Source organism: Ursus arctos, unplaced genomic scaffold, assembly GCF_023065955.2.
Source record: "Ursus arctos isolate Adak ecotype North America unplaced genomic scaffold, UrsArc2.0 scaffold_36, whole genome shotgun sequence".
Taxonomy (NCBI): domain Eukaryota; kingdom Metazoa; phylum Chordata; class Mammalia; order Carnivora; family Ursidae; genus Ursus; species Ursus arctos.
The window spans coordinates 17,066,438-17,086,014 of record NW_026623050.1 but is presented as its reverse complement, the minus strand read 5'-3'; the positions used below and the strand labels follow the sequence as shown (position 1 = coordinate 17,086,014).

The 19,577-nt window shown below is 44.0% G+C and overlaps 1 protein-coding gene across 6 annotated transcripts; it reads left to right on the top strand.

Moving 5' to 3' along the window:
* Positions 1–3,299: 3,299 nt before the first annotated feature.
* On the top strand, positions 3,300–19,345 carry LYSMD2 (LysM domain containing 2). Of its 6 annotated transcripts, none has more exons than XM_044391032.3 (4): positions 3,621–3,693; positions 7,105–7,185; positions 17,397–17,728; positions 18,806–19,345. In XM_044391032.3, exons 3-4 carry the CDS (start codon positions 17,397–17,399, stop codon positions 18,846–18,848), a joined length of 375 nt encoding a protein of 124 aa, XP_044246967.1. In that variant the 5' UTR covers positions 3,621–3,693; positions 7,105–7,185; the 3' UTR covers positions 18,849–19,345. The 6 variants fall into 6 exon arrangements, with proteins under 6 accessions (XP_026374266.3, XP_044246967.1, XP_044246965.1 ...); XM_057306239.1 differs by lacking the exon at positions 3,621–3,693 and adding an exon at positions 3,798–3,886; XM_044391031.3 differs by lacking the exon at positions 3,621–3,693 and adding an exon at positions 3,900–4,231.
* The last annotated feature ends 232 nt before the right edge of the window (positions 19,346–19,577 follow it).

Below are 19,577 nucleotides of genomic sequence, written 5' to 3'. Positions count from 1 at the left end.
TTCCTCTCCCACTCCCCCTGCTTGTGTTCCCTCTCTCGCTGGCTGTCTCTATCTCTGTCGAATAAATGAATAAAATCTTTAAAAAAAAAAAAAAGGCTTCCTTTTCTTATTCTTGACCTCAAAGGAAATGCTTCTTTTTAAAAAAAAATTTAGATTTTATTTATTTATTTATTTATTTATTTATTTATTTATTTATTTTTAAAGTAGGCTCCATGCCCAGCATGGGGCCCAATGCAGGGCGTGAACTCAACCCTGAGATTAAGAGTCAGACACTTAACCAACTGAGCCACCCAGGCACCCCCAAAGGAGATGTTTCTAATGCTTCACTATTAATTGTGAGGTTTGCTCTGTGTTGTAGGTACATACACAAAACACCAATATTGAAGTTCTGGTTGAAGAAGAAGAAATAAATATAGAAAAAGTTCATTCTTGGGGCTCCTGGGTGGCTCAGTCAGTTGAGCATATGCCTTTGGCTCAGGTCATGATCCTAGGGTCCTGGGATTGAATCCCACATTGGAGCCTGCTTCTCCCTCTGCCTGCTGCTCCCCCTGCTTGTGCTCTCTCTCTGTGTCAAATAAATAAATAAAGCCTTTAAATTCATTCCAAGCCATAAATTGTAGATATTAACTTTTATTATTTAGTTTATAGAGAATTCAATATAAAGCTCACAGGAAGATTAAATATTTGGAAATAGCCTCGATATCTAAGGAAAACCCCCCCACAAAGAACCCTAACTATAAAGTATCAAACAAGTATTAATTCAAGCTGATTAAATCCTGAGATCTACAGAAATTCTAGTGAAGATCACAAAAAGGAATCATGGAGAAAATTCTGAGAACCGTGTAGGATTTATTTCAGAACATTTTATAACTGTTTTGGAGGTGTTTTGTGATCCAGGATTTCTTAGGGCAGGAGAAGTTGAAAATAACCTGGAACAGCTTAGAAACTTGCCCTTATGAGAGGGGGGTGGGATGGCTTTTGAATCTCTCCGCATTTTTGGTGATACTATTTTTTTTTTTTTTGCATTTTTATAGAGGTCTTGGTCGTTTTGTAAAGTAATTAAGTGATCATCACCTAGCCTTTTTCCTACTTGCCTCATTTCCTGCCCCTTATTTTAGGTACCAACTGTTCTATCTTTTGGTATTCTCTAGCTTTTCCAAGTCATCTTCCTGGTTTCTTATTTAGGCCTTTCACCCCTTTAATTTAGCACTTCCCAAACTGCTGAAATTCTGAGAAAGAGGGGTTCTGTGGTTAAATGAGTTTGGGAAATACAGTGTTAAGCCAAACCCCATAGCTTACTTTACTGCAGGCCTTCTAGAACCTTCAGTATTCTAATGTGCATTGTGAATCTCCAAAAGGGAAACATAGCTCATAGTGTTTCCCCAATTAATTGATCAGTGAACTTTTTCCGAAGAACACCTAATAACACCTCATATAACCCAGTTCATTACTCTTCAAATAAAAACTTCTAGTTCTTGTAAACTTTTCCTTACTGGAAGACCTGTTATATGCTCTCTCACTACTAGGTTGTAAATTCTTTGAGGACAATTTCTTGAAGTGTTTCCTGATCTCATGATATATTGAAACTCTGGCATTCTTCTTCTCTTATAGTTCCTGGGATGGGCATAATGGATACCACTCAAGAGTTCATGTATGGCACAGTCTTGCTAAATAATCCAATTTAGCTTTCAGGATCTTTTTACTACACCTCAATTCAACTACTTTTGATGCTTTATTGAAGGCTCTGAGCTAGGCACTGCTCATGCTAAAAAGATGAGTAAGATCTAGTTATACCTCACTGGAGAACATGTAGAGGAAATAAGTACGACACAAAACACAAGTTAAATGCTAAACAAGAGGTACAAACTACCTTGGGGTTCAATGGAGACACAATAACAATTGGGCAGCGAGGGGAGGGAGACACATGGGAAGAGTCAGAAAAGATTTCTTGGAGGATGTGTCATTTGGGATGGGCCTTAAATTTTTTAAAAATACAGATACAGTATAGAAGAGTGGCATTACAGGTGGGGGTGTATAACATATGCAAACAGGAAGGTAGGGAAGAGGGGCAAGTTCAAGTGGCTCTGTCTGGCAGGATGTGTACAGGATAAGTTATAGACCGGATACAATCAGAGCGTGGATAATAAAAATAGAAACAATACTTAGGGCGCCAATGTGAGTTATGTTAATGCTGCTGTCCACATGGAGCCATTGAAGAATTTTTGAGTGGGAGGGTGATGTGAGGACCACTTGCTCCTCTCCTACCCTTTGTGGTGTCTCCAAGCTCTAGTGCCCTTGCCTCTGTCCAGCTCAGGGACATATAGAAACTTCGGCCAATGAATTAAACTTCCAGTGTCCTGACTTGCATATTGGGTGCCTCGTCTTGCAGAGCTGTCCAGAGTACAACAGAAATCGTGGCAACGGACTCTAGTAAATGCATACGCACTCTATTACTGTCAGAAGCCAGCATGTTGAGGAGAGAGTGTTCAGATGAAGACTACAGATAAGAGGTCATCGGTGGATTTAATGATAATACTTTGTGGAGTTATGATTTCAGCGTCTTAAAGAGGAAACTGATAAGAAAAAAAGGTGGGTGCAGATAGTAAATTCTAAGTAGTGAGCCGTGAGAATGGATGTAGCTAGGGAGCCTGTGGAATTGACTGTAACTAGTCACTCTTTCCAGGCAGCTCAGGGCTAAAATTGGCACGGATGTGCAGTGCAGAGTGAAACCCAAACAACTGGAGAGTTAGTTTGAGGTCACCCACCTGGTGTAATGTTCAAAGGCCTGTCCCTCCTGCTGCAATGTTGAAAGGCCCGGACCCTCCTGGCTGTTGAGATGGGCCTGGAGAAACTGTGTGTGTTTAATGGCCTTAATGTTTTCTGTGACGTGGACTTTGAGGTCATCAGGGGAGTCGGGTGGGGGGAGGGAAGTACCCTTCATGGGAGAGCTTGGAGGTCTGAGAAAGCTGGCGCCTGCTGGGGAATCAAAATAGGAAGCAGAGCAAAGCTTTGGTGTTTTGCAGCGGTCGGGGCAGGGCTCTCACTAGAATCGCCGGCGCGGAGGACGCCTGAGGATGGGGCCCTCTTAGCCCCCGCGGCCGCGGGCGTTAGTGCGCCCCGCTTCCTCGCACCGCAGGGCCTGGCCCGCACCGGCGAGCAGGGTGGAGCCGCGGCGCTCGGCTCGGCGGCTGCGGGATCTCGTCTCGCTCTTCCGCTTGCAGGTGCGCCCGGGGAAGGCGGGACGCGCAGGAAGGGGGCGCCCGCCATGCCCGGCCCGCAGCTCCCCGTCGCGGCCTCCAGCCCGCCGCCCCCGCGAAACGGCCGCCCGCAGCCCCTGTGAGGAGGAAGAAGAGGCGGCGGCGGAGAAGGCGCCGCCCCCTTGGCGAGCTTCGCGACCTGGCGGCCTCCGCAGGACCCATGGCGGATTCCTCGCCCGCGCTGTCCCTGCGGGAAGGCGGCCCCCGGGCGGCCCGGCCCTCGGCCCCTTCGCCGCCGCCGCCGCGCTCGCGCTCGGGCTCCGAGTCCGAGGAGGCCGAGCTGTCGCTGAGCCTGGCCCGCACCAAGACCCGCTCGTACGGCAGCACGGCCAGCGTGCGGGCGCCGCTGGGCGCCGGCGTCATCGAGCGCCATGTGGAGCACCGGGTCCGCGCCGGCGATACGCTGCAGGGCATCGCGCTCAAGTACGGAGTCACGGTGAGCAGGGCGCGCCGCGGCGGCGGGGGCCGGCGGCACGGGCGGGGGCTCGGGGCGGGGCCCGGAGGACCGGGGGTCGCGCAGGCGGCCGTCTGGCCCCCGCCGCTCGCTCCGCGCGCTCGGAGGGCCGCGGCAGTGGTCGCCGGAGATGCTCTGTAGCCAGACGGGCAGGCCGCCGAGGCTCCCTCCCCAGGTAGGTGCATCGAGTTCCCGGTGTCCTGCCCAGACTCGGCCCAGATCCGTGAGGAGGGCCAAAGACGACCAGGGAGCCACGTTCACCCGATACTCAGCCCAGATCACACTACCGTAGCGCATATTTACTCAAAGCCGAGCTGAGGCGTGGACTCAGGCAGAGAATTTTGTGTTCTCTGTAAACAAGCGCTGTGATGAGTCAGGGATGGTACAGTTGTTTCCGCAGGATGGTTCTGGTTTTATCGATTATGCTGCTTTATTTAGAAGTGAAATGACACTCCTGGGTTCACCGGCAACTGTGAATGTGACACCTGTCGCTAAGCAGCAGCCCAGAACTGGGTTCTAGGTGAGCTGGAGAGCTGTGTTTATTATAAATTTATAAGTGTGTGTGTCCTAGGTATATTGCATTACACCTCTGGGAAGAACATGGAAACCTGAGGGAGCATATTGTCTCATTAAAATTACTTATAGTTAACTCTGAGCCATGTGATGGCCTTTTAACATTTGAGTTCTGTATCAGTTTTCCGTGTTCTGTCCTGAAACACCTTAGACACTAATGGGAAGAAAGGCAATCTTACCTGTATCTTTCTCTTAAAGTGGAACTCTTTCTGGCCCTTCCCAGAATGACAGAGGCTAATTGCTTTTGCACCTTCGAGTTGTTACTGTATGTTTACCTAGTAGGTCTTACCATTTAAACATTTTGAGACCAGGGATCTTGTTGTGCAGGCATTTACTGATATTATCATGCCATGGATAGTCCCTTTCCATCTGCCTGGGGGTTTCTAATTGTGAACAAAGAACTGCAATTCTATGTACATCAATAAGGCCTGGTTTGGGTGAGGGCCAGAAGAAAGCAGAGTCGGGGAATATCAGTAACTACCTTCTGCCGAATGCCTGCTGCTTGCCAGGCATTACATTTGTCCTGTTCCATCTTGTTTTTATCCCATTTGATTTTCCTAATGAGCCTTGGAGGTAGGTGTAATTCACCTTTTTATAGATGGGAAGATGAATGAGGGGTAAGGATATTATCTAACTATGTTTATTCGTTGAGAGCAGCTTTGAGAGCAGTGCAGTGATAAAGCAAGCATTTGCTTTTATCTAGATATTACTTCTGATTTCCGCCCTTATTTCTATCCTAGTCTTATCAAGAGCTTACCAAGAGCTTAGCATCTTGGTTACTGAAGAAGAAAGGCCTCTTCTGTATGCTTTCTATGTGTCATACCCACTGGGCCAGGGTGACTGCACCAGGACTCCATGATATCCCTACCCACAGCAGTCTCTCCAGCCCAGTGCCCTCCATGGCTGCACTTGAGTGGCTTAGAGCTTCTAAACGTCTGCTCACAACTGTTCTCTGCCTTTGATCAAATGCTTTCTAATCTATGTTTTTGCTTACCATAGCTCCTGTTACTTACAACCTTAACACCCCTTCTGGTTAAAGTGTAAACCAGATTTTTCACTACTTTCATAAAGACTTGAGATGTTAATGAATTGGGAACTATAATGTATGACCACAAATAGTCTCAGCTACAGCACTATTGATACTATGGACCCCGTAATTCTTTGTTGTGGGGGTTGTGCTGTGCATTGTAGAATGTTTAATAGCATCTCTGACCTCTGCCTGTTAGATGCCAGTAAGACCCCAACCCCCACTGCCCATGCAGGCGTTGCCAAATGTTCCCTAGGAAGAAACTCATTCTTCGTTGAGAACCATTGGTTTATTACATGTGTATCATTTGCTTTAGGCCCTGAACTATAGTTGATGACATTTTTAGAGACTCTTGCACTGAGTCTGTAGAACCAGAGAAAGTGATCATTCTTATTGTAACAGTGAAGTGGTATTACTGCTTTAATTAACATAGGCAGATATTAATTAGATTTACTCATTGTAAATTGAGATTTTAGGTGGAAGCTAAAAAGGCAGAAAAGTTTTTTTCTTTCCCTGACTGAACAGAAAGAAGTTGAATTGGTTAATTTCTAGTATTGACTGCCAAAGTCATAAGCATATTTAAATTATTGTTTAAAGGAGTCAGTGATAATATGTTGGAGCTTCAGAGACCCAGGGCAGTGCACCTGGAAATTAGGAATCAGTCCAGGCAAACATTTGACTTTAACATCCCATGTCTGGCAAGAGCCGAGAGAACAGGAACTCTCAGGGAAGCCTGTCTGCTGATGACAGCTCTCCAGCCCCCCAGGTGGGAGTCCAGACAGGACTCCAGTCCCTCAGCACGGAGAGACTGGTAAGAGACAGTAGTATTCTAGGTACAGGGATGTTCCCAGAACAAAGACTGACAGGCGTGAAGGTGGAGGTCTGGTTGTCCACCCTGGGTTTCCAGGGGAACAAACTGGAAACTGGTTGTCTGAAGTGGTGCTCAATGGCTAGCAGCAGGGTACATCCCAAGATGTGGGGAGAGATGTGTTCCCCCAACTTGCCTGGCTAGGAGAATGCCCTGGGGCAAACTGAAAATAAAGAATCCTAACTGACCTTGAGCCTACTGAATCAGAATATCCAGAAAAGGAGCCCAGGAATCTTCCTGTTTTACAAGCATGGCCTCTTTCTTGTTCCCAAAGCACTGTCCTTCCTGGGGTCTTGGCACTGCTGTTCCGTCTGTATGGAACACTCTTTCCCTGATAGCTGCGGGGAAGGCTCACTTCATGGGTGTATGACCTGTGCGGTCACACAGGGCCCCATGCTTAGAAGCCCTGCACCTGGTGTCATGCTCTACTATTGCCATCTTGGGAAAAAAAATTGTTTAAAGATTTTATTTATTCATTTGAGAGAGAGAAAGAGAGAGAGAGAACATGAACGGAGGGGAGAGGCAGAGGCAGGGGGAGAGGCAGAGGCAGATGGAGAAGCAGACTCCCCGCTGAGCAGAGAGCCTGATGCGGAACTTGATCCCAGGACCCCAGGATCATGACCGAAGGCAGACGCTTAACCAGCTGAGCCACCCAGGGGCTCTGCCATCTTGAAATCTGTAATACTTTGTGAACAAGGGCCCCAGTTGCGCTTTTCACTGGGCCCTGCAAATTATATAGCTGATCTTGGTTGGCTGTGTGACCTGCTCCCTCACTGCCTTCAAGTTCTTGCTTACATGTCTCCTCCATGAGGCCTTCCTGACTACTCTCTGTCCAATCACAGCCCTCCTCCATACCCCCTCTCCCCTTCCCTGCCTTGTTTTCCCAACAGTATTTATTGTTCATCTCATTTTCCTTTTTTTCCAGCTTCCATCTTTTTGGTGATACATTAGTGAACAAATAGAAATCCATGCCCTCGTGGAGCTTATATCTTAGTCAGTGGAGACAGTAAGTAAACAAATGAAATACGTTACATGTCAGGTATTGATAAGCAAAATGAAAGAAAACTAAGCAGGGAAAGGAGAGAAGGAGAGCTAGCGGAGGTGGCCGTAATTTAAAATGGTGTGACCACAAAGACCTCACTGAGGAGGCAAGGGGGTGGGGAGGCGTGCAGATATCTGTGAAGAACATTCCAAGCAGCAGGAACAGCAAGTGATGCAAAGGCCCTGAGGTGGGAACATAATTGGCAAGTTCCAGGAATAGTGTACCTGGTGCTTAGCATGCAATAGGGTGTATTTGGACCAGATCATTTAGGGCCTTGAAGGCCGTTGTAAGAACTTTGGCTCCTTCTCTGAGTGAGTTGGAAAGCGCTGGAGGAATTTGAACAGAAGAATGACATGATCTGATTTGTGCATTAAGAGGATCACTCTGCTGCTTTGGGAACAGGCTGTAGCGGGGCAAGTGCCAAGGCAAGGAGACCAGATAGGATGAAGGCTTTGTAATAACGCCAGTGAGAGGATGGCAGCTTGGACCAAAGCAGCAGAGAAGGAAGTGGTGGGAAGCAGTTGGATTCTAGATGATTTGTTGATACGCTATCTATTTTCTGCTTATTTGCTTACTGTTTCATTTGAGTATCTCCACCTTAGAGATGGGCCCAGGGATTCAGGAGGTTTCTCTATAGGAAAGAAGAACATGGATGTTGGAGAACCTGGCCAGGCCTGATGCCTGAGGACCCCAGTTCTTCTGCCAGTGCCTTAGAAAATATTTGAAGGACCCTTCCCACATCCCTTTTAAAGTCATTATTAGTTGTTAATAACTGGCACTTTTTATTATTATTATTATTTTACCTGTTTTTATTGAGCCTGGTTTGTTTGAGTTCCTGTGCTGAATGCTGGGGCTACAGGATGATACATGCTTTCCTTTTGTTATTCATGGTGAGTTTGTCTACACCACTTTTCACTAGCCTGTAGCTACTCGAGAGGCCAGGTTGCTTGTCTGACTCATCTCTGTACATTCTGTGCCGAGCCTGAGTCTGGCACATGGCGGCCCGGTGTGAAATCACTGGGCCCTGGAGCTGAGCAGACCCTGAAGACAGAGCACAGGGTAGGGGTTGAGTGACTGGAATTACAAAGTGTGATTTGAGGCTGGCTCTCCAGTCTACAGAAGGAATGGTGCTGATTTTCTCCCCTTCTACCAGCAGGGAGTCTTGACGCTGAGTCAAACGTAGGTTTACATTTGAGCATCTCTACCAGAGAGGCATTTGAGGAAGTGGTCTGGGAAACTGAAACTATTTGGGCTGAGTTGAGAAACCATTAAATACAGTGTAGATCTCAGACTTGAATTTGCTTGGGCTGGAATTTCCCTGGCTGTGTCTATCTCTACTGAGACATTAAGGTCCTTTCCCTAACCCAGTGTCTAGATGTAGCTATGGCCTTCGTGGTGATCTTAGCTCCTTTCAGTTGGATGTAAGCTTCTGGAGGAAACTCACTGGCTCCAGGCAGCCACTATGAACTTTTTGTTTGGAAACCCTGGAAAAACATCCAGAGAACAGTGTACAAACTAAAAGTGAGCAGGAGGCGGTAAGGGGACCTATTATTTGCATAAACTTTTTCTTTGTCTCTTTGCTTCCTCCTGGTAGCCTGCCTGTCCTCTTCCCTCTCCAGTGCCCTCAATCACTTCCTGTCCGGTTTTATTCCCAGGGTCTTCTCACTTTCTTCCAGGGAGCTGCTAAACCTAGTCGCCTTGCTGAGAAAAGGTGAAATGATTGTCATTTTAGGGATAACAAGTGTTGTGAATTAGAAATGTAAGTATAGGGGCGCCTGGGTGGCTCAGTCGTTAAGCGTCTGCCTTTGGCTCAGGGTGTGATCCCAGAGTCCTGGGATCGAGCCCCACATCAGGCTCCTCCGCTGGGAGCCTGCTTCTTCCTCTCCCACTCCCCCTGCTTGTGTTCCCTCTCTCACTGGCTGTCTCTATCTCTGTCAAATAAATAAAATCTTAAAAAAAAAAATGTAAGTATATGTAAATCTTTTGTGTTCATAACTTTAGGCCCTGCTGCTGGTAGAAATCGTTGATCCTTGCTAATCGGAGGCAAGAGAACCACAAATAAATAGTGCAACATGTAGTGAGAAGTATGGTAAAATAGCCTTTAGTAGCTTGGGGTTTAATAGAATCTCATGTATTCTTTTATATTATTTAATTTAATTTAATTTTTAGGGGGGAGGGGCAGAGGGAGAATCCCAAGAATCCTTATGTATTCTTTTTTTTTTTTTTTTTTTTTTTTTTTTTTTTAAAGATTTTATTTATTTATGTGACAGAGAGACAGCCAGAGAGAGAGGGAACACAGCAGGGGGAGTGGGAGAGGAAGAAGCAGGCTCACAGCAGAGGAGCCCGATGTGGGACTCGATCCCGGTACGCCAGGATCACGCCCTGAGCCGAAGGCAGACGCTTTAACGACTGCGCTACCCAGGCGCCCCTTTATGTATTCTTTTTTAAAAAACAGTTCCATTGAGGGGCACCTGGGTGGCTCAGTCGGTTAAGCATCTGCTTTTGACTCAGGTCATGATCTCAGGGTCCTGGGATTGAGCCCCACGTCAAAAAAAATCTCTGCTCAGCGGGGAGTCTGCTTCTCCACCTCCCCATGCTCTCTCTCTTTCTCTCAAATAAATAAACAAAATCTTTAATAAAAAACCAGTTTCATTGATGTATAATTTACATACCACAAAATTCACCCATTCTAAGTGTACAATTCAAGGACCTTTAGTGAACGTACAGAGTTGTGCAACCGTCAGCACAATCCAATTTTAGAACAGTGCCATCACTCTGAAAAGATCCCTGTGCCACTGACCATACTTCTGTTTCCTTCTCTAGCCCCAGGCAACCCCAAATATACTTTCTGATCTATAGATTTGCCTTTTCTGGGCATTTCATATACATGACGCCCCATATTTCTTCCGAGATAGCATGGGAAAGAAGTAAATCCTTTTCCCTATTAGCACATGGCAGTGAAGGAGTCTGATTGTCACCAAAACCTAGGACTTAAGAGTGAGAGTTAGACGGTGGCATGGTTGGTGAATCTAGCACTTACTAGAAAATGATCTTAAGAGAGTCCTTTAGTATAGAAGTCTTTTGTTTTCTGTAAAATAATAATCAAATGAAAGTTACGTGTATATATGAGTATATTCTGTAAGCCACACAATGCTGACTAAATGTTAGTCATTATGTATCTGGAAATATTTTTGGAAGGGTTTGTCTTTCTTAAGAAATGGAGAGGAAGAAACAAGTTTTGAATGTTGTTTTCACCGTTAGGCAAGTGGCCTGGTGAAGCTGATCAGAGCAGCCTTTGTGGAGAGTTCCCGGCCGTGCCCAGCAGCTGCTGTTGAGATACTTTTTGGGGGGGAAGTTTTGTGAGTTCCCTTCAGAGTCAGTTCACCTTTACAAAATGTATTTACAGGGGAATCATTTTAAAGAACTTGTTTTTAAGTTATCGATGGTACTCGTTCAACCTGATGTCACGATGGTTGATCTTGTGGTCACCTCGTTAGCTCTTACTTAATTATTCTGTAATCTGTTTCTTGGGGACCAGACAGTAAATTTTCTTGAGTCATGCTATTCAATCCTGATCGAAAGAGACTTTCGAGATGAAAGCAATTTGATTGCTATAGGTACCCCTGCTTATCTGCCCAAAAGAAATAGGTCGGTGTTGCTCTAAAAAGGTCATATTTTCTGTTCTCAACATTAATTGGGTGTTAGGAAATGTTGGACAGAAGGGCGGGAGAAATAGGTGAACTTTTTTTTTTTTTAGTTTGAATAAATTGAATAATACATTTTTTAAAAAGTCCAAGGCGTTGGGTTCTATATAGAAGGCAGCATGGTTTCCCCAAAGGTAATCCATTCTCCACCATCCACCCAAGGCCTGCTATGATCCAGTCTTGTTTTAGAAGGATAATTCTAGCAATAGAGTGGAGGAAAGAGTATATATATTGGGGAGGATGGAGAAAAGGGATCATAATGTCTTCCAAGAGTTCTAATTTACTGTTCTCTGCTTTATGTGTTCCGAACACAACCCAGGCCTGCGTGGTGACAGCGCCAGGAAACTGCAATTTTCAAAGCCTGTAACAAAATGAATGCTTGTGATATCCAACACTTGAAGCAGCTGTAGTTATTCTATATATGTTTTTAACAGCAAAACTTGATGGCCTTGTATAACAACTGCAGTGAAGCGTGCTAGACTTGAACACAGTGGGACGTTTACCATTAAAGTAATCATTTAGCCTCGGGCACGGTGGACTTCCACGGTGAGAGCAGCTCCCGAGCCTCAGTGTGGAAGTTATTTCTGTAGCGCTCCTGACAAGTGTGTGTGCACTGGATGAGATTTAATGAGGGCTCTTCTTTATTTCTCCGGGAAGCCTATTTATTCACGGAAGAACTCTGCTAGAGACCTCTTCCTTCCTTGTATTGAAAAATTTTAACTTTTTTTTTTTTCTTGAGAGAGAGAGAGAAGGGGGGGCAAGGAGGGGCAGAGGGGGAGAGAGAATCTCAAGCAGGCTCCACACCCAGCACAGAGCCCAACACGGGGCTCGATCTCACGACCCTGAGATCATGACCTGAGCCGAAATCAAGAGTTAGACACTTACCCGACTGAGCCACCCAGTTGACCCGAAAAAAATTTAACTTTATAAAGCATCTTTCAACACCAGGTTTCTAGTTCTATACCTAGGGGACAAAAGTTCAGAGGAATTTCGCAGACTTTCACAGGACAGCATCTGAGCTACTTCTGTCCTTGGCTAAATAAATAAATAATAAAATAAAATAAAATTGGGTATTTGGAAATGTTGAACAGAGGGCAAGTGGGAAAGTTGTAGTTTTCCAGCTCTTCCTTGGGTTGGATCATGACTTTTCTGTCATGATCATGACTTAGCTTTATTTGAGGTGACATTCCCAGAACATCAGACCCATCTATGTTCAGATAAAAGTATAAAACTTTCCTAAACATCATTGCACTGTTTGGGATTATCTCATCTCTTATCCGTGCTGGTGAGGTTTTCTCCATGACTAGGCTTCCTGTTTCCGCTAATGCCTCTTTCTTGCTAATCCATGTTCCCCAAAGCTGCCCGAATGATCTTTAACTCTAATCAGATTGTGTTGCTCCCTTTCTTCACCCTCCAGTAGCTTCTCATCACATTAAAATAAAATCCAATTTTGGGGACGTCTGGGTGGCTCAGTTGGTTGAGTGTCTGACTCTTGATTTCAGCTCAGGTCATAATCTTGCGGTCCTGGGATTGAGCCCCAAGTCAGGCTCCGAGCTCGGCGGGGAGTCTGGGATTCACTCTCCCTCCGCCCCTCCCCACCCTCACGCATGCACCTCTGTTTCTCTTTCACACACACACACACACACACACACACTCTGTCTCAAATAAATAAATAAAATCTTAAAAATAAATAAGATAAAATGCAGTTTTTTACCTTGGCATCCAGGGCCCTATGTGGCCTGGGGTTTTGCTCTTTATTCCTTACACTTCAGCCACACTATTTTTTCCCTGTGCTGGGGTCTTGCATCTGCCCTTTCTCACTGGAATGCTGCTTCCCTCCCCAGCCCCCCACCCCGCCCTTGGCTTTTTTCATGGCTGGTTTATTCCTTAACTTTACTACAAGTCCAGAGTTTGCAGCCTGCTCAGTTGGTTCAAGCCACTACTTGTACAGGAGAACAAGTTAAGATCAAATTTATCACCTTTAGGGTGGGGGGAACATAGAGCACACACCTCAGGGCAGTGACAACATTAATGTTAATTATCTGGGCTTGGTTTTATGAAATTTTTTTTATATATTCTTTGTAGGAGAAATATTTTTTATCGTGAGAAATTCTTACCTCCTTCCTTCTCATTTGCTAAATACATGTTAAGATCTGCCCTTACTTGTTGCTTTCTCACTTTTAGCCAAATTTAATAATAAGATAGCAACTATTATTATCATTTTTGAGGGCTTCCTGGGGGCTACGCATTATCCTAAATACTTTACATGTGTTAATTCATGTAACCCTCATAATCCTCATAATGATCGTACTGTGTGGAAGGTACTGTTATTATCCTTACTTCACAGAAAAGAAAATGGAACAGTGGATGATTAGAAAGTGGCAAAGCCAGGATTTGAACCCAGAAAGTATGGCCCCAGAGCCCATATTTCTAACTACTCTCTTGTATCAGGCTCATTTCATCTTCAGACTCAAATCTGTCAGTCCTTAGATTGGTCTCCACCTTGATGCTGACTACGTCTGGATATCCCGGATATCCTTGATGCTGTATCCCTTCTAGACTATGGGACGGATATACCCCTTAAATGCTTGCCGATGACACTGAGGTGGAGACAGCATAGTCTCTGGCTTCAGGAAGCTCATAGGCTAAAGAGGCACTTCTATGAGTGAATCAATGGGATGATAGACAAGAACAAAGGAAACCCTGCCCTTCATTCCCTGTGCTCCTTGACTACACCCAGCTGTTGACTCAGTCACTTTGTCTTCTGGTCCCTGCCATTGGCCTTTTGCCTAGCTGTGATGGGCTGTCTTGTTTCGAATGATAGATGTGTGGGTCAGGGTTCTGACAGGAAACAGATAGTGGGCACAGGGGGTGTGGCCAAAAGAGAATTTAGTGGAGGAACATTTACAGAAGTATGAGCAGGGTTGAGGGAACCAATCAGGGATGGTGAAGCACCTGAGACCAACAATAGCAAGGAGACATTACCCCAGGGCTTGAAGGGCAAGGGGAAGAAGTGGTGTAGCCCACGTGAGGAAGGCTGGAGCCTTGGACGAGGGAGCGGGCACCTGGCAGGAACTCTGCCATAGAGGAATGCAGCCACTGGAGTCCTGGTGCTCTATCTTTCTGCTGATGACTTCCTTTGGAACACCCACTGGAATTCCAAGGACAAGGGGCATAGGTAATGTAGGTCTTAAGAGGTCAGCCTCCTGGGGTTCAGAACAGGCTCAAGAAGAGTTGGGGATGGATTGGGTGGCGGGGGTGTATTGCAAGGGAGAGTAACTAACACAACAGATGACTTATTTTCCCTTTCTGGTTACTTCCTTGGATTCATCTTCTATGCCTGTTTCTCTGACCTGTTTTAATTAATTCATCCATCCATCTATCCATCCTTCTGTCCTAAGCACTTAGTGTTACAAGGTCTTTGTTAGCTTCAGGGAAGATATAGAAATAAAAGTGCTGGTCCTGAAGGAATTCACAGTTTATGCTTGACGTTCTCAGCCCTGCCTCGGCAATCAGATCCGGTGTTCCTGTCAGTTTCTGTCCTCCATCATTATGCTCAGAAAATAACAGGCCCCTGCCAATAAGCGCTTCAAAGGGCGCTGAATCAGTGAAGGTTCTTTGATTTACAAGTGACAGAAAACCTAACTCAAATTAGCTTAAGCAAAAAAGAAACAAAAAATGGGTTTATTGGGTCATGGAACTGAAAGGCCCTAGGGTATTCTGGCTTTAGGCTTTGATTCAGAGGACTGATTGCTCTCCTCCCAGATGGCCTCAGGTTCCATGAGGTGAAAGGATGCCTGCTCTTTTCAGCAGAAAAAATAGAGGATCTTTCCCCTCCCAGACCCAGCAAAAGTCTCCCTGCATCTTTGGATTGTTCCAAGATGGAACTGTGACCTATCATGAAAGCTAGGACACCGTGACACTCCAAAGGGCAAGAATGAGTCATATGCTCATCCTAGAGTGTGTGTGTGTGAGGGGGTGAGTTGCTCAGGGCCACTGGAAGCCCACATACTAAGCCGGAGGAGGTGGATGCTAGCTGGTAAAAAAAAAGAAAGAAGAAAAAAAGAGGGGTATTAAAGGCATGGTAGACTCTACCTAAACCTGCTATGGATAAGGTATTCAAGTTATTTAAATCTCTCAAATCAAAGCCTGAACCAGACCAGAGATACTTAGGATTTTCAAATTTTAATTCTGTCTCCTAAATGCACCTGCCTATTCATGCCTCTCTTCCTCAGCCTTACCTTCTCTCCTTTAATCAGAAACTAGAACACAAAAGACTACCCCACTCTACACAAGATACTTTGATGTAGTATCTTTAAAAGAAAAAAAAAAAGCTTTAAGTGTACCATTTGTATAGATTCAGCTTATAGTGAGAAATCAGGGTTCATTTAATAATCAACTATTGTTTTTTCAGTCTCTTTCATGTAGAAATCTAATTTTTTCACTCACAATCAATTTGGCATTAAAGGATCCCATAATTTGGTCCCTCTAGTCACGCACTTCTATCCTGGTGTTGCCTGGACTTCAGAGTCAGACAGAAATCTCGGCTCACACTTTCTATTTTTTATTTTTTTAAAGATTTAATTTGTTTATTTGAGAGAGAGAGAGAGAGAGAATGAGGGGGGAGGGGCAGAGGGAGAAGCAGACTCCCCACTAAGCTGGGAGCCCAAGGTGGGGCTTGATCCCTCGACCTGAGCCGAAGGCAGACGCTTAACCTACTGAGTCACGCGGGCGCCCCTCCAGCTCACACATTTTTTAAAGAGCCGTGGGCGCTTGGTCAAGTCCGTCATCTATTGTGTGCCTTAATTTCTTCATTGGAACATAGTGTCTGCTGCCAGGTGCTCTGCGAAATATTCTTTCTCTCATATACATCCTATCTATGTGCTGTCTGCCTGCTTACCTACCTCCCCCTCTCTATCCCCTCTATGCAAATATGCGTGTGATCTCTCATTGCATCTTTCCGCCAACCCTGTGCAGCGTGGGTGACACCTGTTTTACACACGAGGAAACAGGCTGAGGGGAAGAAGTACGAGCTCCCGTGGAGACGGTTGGTGTTGGCGGAGCTGGGGTTTGAAACCAGGTCTGTGTGTCAGATTCCCAAGCCCGCGCGCTCGGCTCTCTTACCAAACCGTCGGGGGTCCCTGGCTCACAGGAAGGAGCCGTGCGGAGATTGAGGAGGCGCGGGGCAGTGCGCCGAGAGGTCCGCAGACGCGGGGCGCGCCGGGGAGGGGCGCACGCCGTTCTCCAGCGCGCCGGGAGCCCGCGGACGTGGAGTCCTGTCTGCGCTCAGAGCGTCGTGGTCTTAGGCGTGCCTCTTACCTCTCCGGAGTCTCCGTTTCTTCATTTGCAAAGACAGTGCTGGAGGGCAGAGCTGTTGTGGAGGTTAAATGAGACTCCACGTGTAGATTCCATTCTCCCTTTCCAGCCCCACCTCCCATTCCCATCTCTGCGCGCTGCGGGAGGCATCCACAGGCTAGGAAGGAGTTTGACGGTATAGAAATTGTATTAAATTCTAGCTTCTTCATCTGCCAGTGTACGACGGTTCCATGGTCCACAGATTCTCTGAGTTTTGTTTCTTTTATTTGTAAAGTGGATCTTCAAATTCTTGCTCCATAGGGTAAGAAATATGAGATAATTATGTAATGTGCTCGCCACCTCCTTTCCTTGCCTGTACCCCCTCTACCCGCTCTTCAAGGCCCATCTAAAGTCAAAAGAATGAAATCAGAACCCCACCTTCTCTGTGAGCTTTTCTTAATGCCTGCAGCCCCAGTCTACACCATTCTTGCAAATGCTCGTTGTATTTATCCCTATACCAGCTCCTGTATCCATTATATTTACCAAACACAATTCCAGAGACACGGGAAGCGCTCCGTAACTAAAATACAGTACTAGTTTTTTTTTTAAAAAAATCACATAATAGATGGGGCGCCTGGGTGGCGCAGTCGTTAAAGCGTCTGCCTTCGGCTCAGGGCGTGATCCTGGCGATCTGGGATCGAGCCCCACGTCAGGCTCTTCCGCTGTGAGCCTGCTTCTTCCTCTCCCACTCCCCCTGCTGTGTTCCCTCTCTCGCTGGCTGTCTCTCTGTCACATAAATAAATAAAATCTTTAAAAAAAAAAAATCACATAATAGAAATGTTAAAACAAGAATAGAATTTATTAGATAAACTAAAAATTCTACATTTTTTAACTTTAGGGATTTAAGGCTGCTTTGTAAAGGCTGCCTTGTAGGGGAAATATTATAGTGGGAGAAAATTAGTCTTTCCTTTTTTAAAGTTGGGAAACAATTCCCTGACTACTCTTGAAATAACCAGGAGTACCTGGGGAAGTAACTAAACTCAAATTGAGAGTCTTGAATCCAGAGAAAGTGTTGCACATATTCTGAGCCTGGATATTTTTAGTTCTGTTTGTGTAGTAAACCTTATTAATGGATTTATTTATATATAACTCTGTGTTTCCTTTTTTATATTTTAGATGGAGCAGATTAAAAGGGCAAATAAACTGTTTACCAATGATTGTATATTTCTGAAGAAAACTTTGAACATCCCAGTTATATCAGAGAAACCTTTGTTGTTTAATGGACTTAACTCAATAGATTCTCCAGAAAATGAAACTGTCGGTAGCAGTTTTTCTCACGAGGAAGAGCCAGTAGCAGCTGGGGAAGACCTTTCTCCTCCCAGTCCTCAAGAATCTGATGTTAAGCCCGTACAGCCTGAAGAAGTGTCAGCCAGAGATTTCCTGCAGAGACTAGACTTGCAGATTAAGATGTCAACACAGGCAGCCAAGAAACTAAAAGAAGAGAGCAGGTAAAAATACACTGGTAAAATGTCAGAGGCTGAATAAATTACTCTTACGATGTCCTTGCTTTCCTAAGATTTTGTTTTGTTTTCTCTTCTTTGCTCCTCTCTTTCCTTTTTTTTTTTTTTTGCTTTGAAAACTATATATTAATTCTAGAAAATCATTTTCAGTATATGAAGTGTAAAAAGAGCTCCTGCATTCTGCTAGGGCTTTACTGTTGCAGTATACTTGCTTTTGTCTCTGTTATTTAGTATAAAAAGGCTGCTTGTTTCCTTTAGTAGCGTAACTGTCCAGCGAGCAATTGTGGATAGCAGCCAAGCAGAAACATCTAGTTTATCCCTTCAAAGGAAGGACTGCCCTGGGAAGTACTTGTATAATACTGATCCTAATGCAATTGTCAAAGACATTGTCCATTATTTGTTACTGGGTGCTTTTCATGTGAGCTTTTTTCTTTGTTCTTTAATTTGGTACAAGGGCAAGTCTTTCTCTCTCCTACAGAATTGGTTTTCTTTTTCCTTTATGAATTCAAGAATGGCACAAACTATTGTGTTTCCTTTTTTGCCCTGGCTACCAGGAAGCTCGCAACTAAAACTGATGTTCAGTTCAACTACTACAGTATTTCTTATGGTTAATATATTCGTACTGTTCTCTTTTCCTTAGTCCTGATTTTTTATTTCTATCTAATTCATCTTATTATATGTATGCTTTTTGTTGTAGGCACATCAAGTCCTTTTGAGGAAAAGGTGGATTATAAAAAATATAAACAAATATGAATATAATCATTTTATAATTTAATGTTTTATTTAAATGTAATAAAAAATGGAAATATATAAGAATATATATTCTTTTTTTATAAGTACCCTTCTTTATTCCAATAACTGAGATGTCAATAAAATGCAGATAATAAGGTATACCCTAATGATTATTTGCATTTCATACAACTTCTAGGACATGCAAAATATTATAAATCGATATACTCCTGCCCTTCTTTGGCAAGTGGATATTAACTTGTATAATAAGTATATGTATTAATTTTCTGAATGTCATTTTTAAACACTGATTTATGCTGAATTTCTTTTTTTCAGAGATGAAGAAAGCCCCTATGCAACTTCCCTCTATCACAGTTAGATGATCGGGGTGATAATCTAACCTGGATTAAGAGATCGTTGGGTCATAAAGAAACCAACAACTGAAGATAAAAAAGCATACGTCGTTAAATCACAGTTTAGTGGTTCCACCTACTGCAGTTGCACTGACGTGCTTATTTCTCTCTGGCTTTCTATAATTTTAAGTCTTTATTATGGCATGAGAGCAAAATTGTATCCTAAAGCTCATCACTTTTGTAGGTGATGGTAGTTTTTAGACTAGTTTTGTAAATACTAGGTAACATAAAGCATCAAAGACTATATACATATTCAAGCTGAAAACAATGTTGATCTTCTGAGAAATCCTAATTATGTGAAATATATGGTTGCTGTTTAAGTGATGCTGATTTTGCTATGTGTTTATAACTTAAGTGCTATATATATATATTTCGATATGTATTACATATTCTGTATTAATATAAAGAACCAAATTTTGTCTGCTATTTTGTAAAAAAATAAACTACAAAAGCCTGAATGAGAAAATAAACTATGTTTTCATATTTGAGTCTTTAATTTTTTTCAACAAATGGAAAAATAAAATTGATTTTTAAATTATTTTTGAAATGGTGGCAGCTTCTCCTCCATTTTAATTGCTTTTATTATTATAATTGGAATTTTGAAAAAGTTTCAGTAATCTAAAAGCAAATTGATTATGGTATTAGTAACCTTTGCATTTTCATAATATTTGACCTGATATGTTTGAGATATGGTA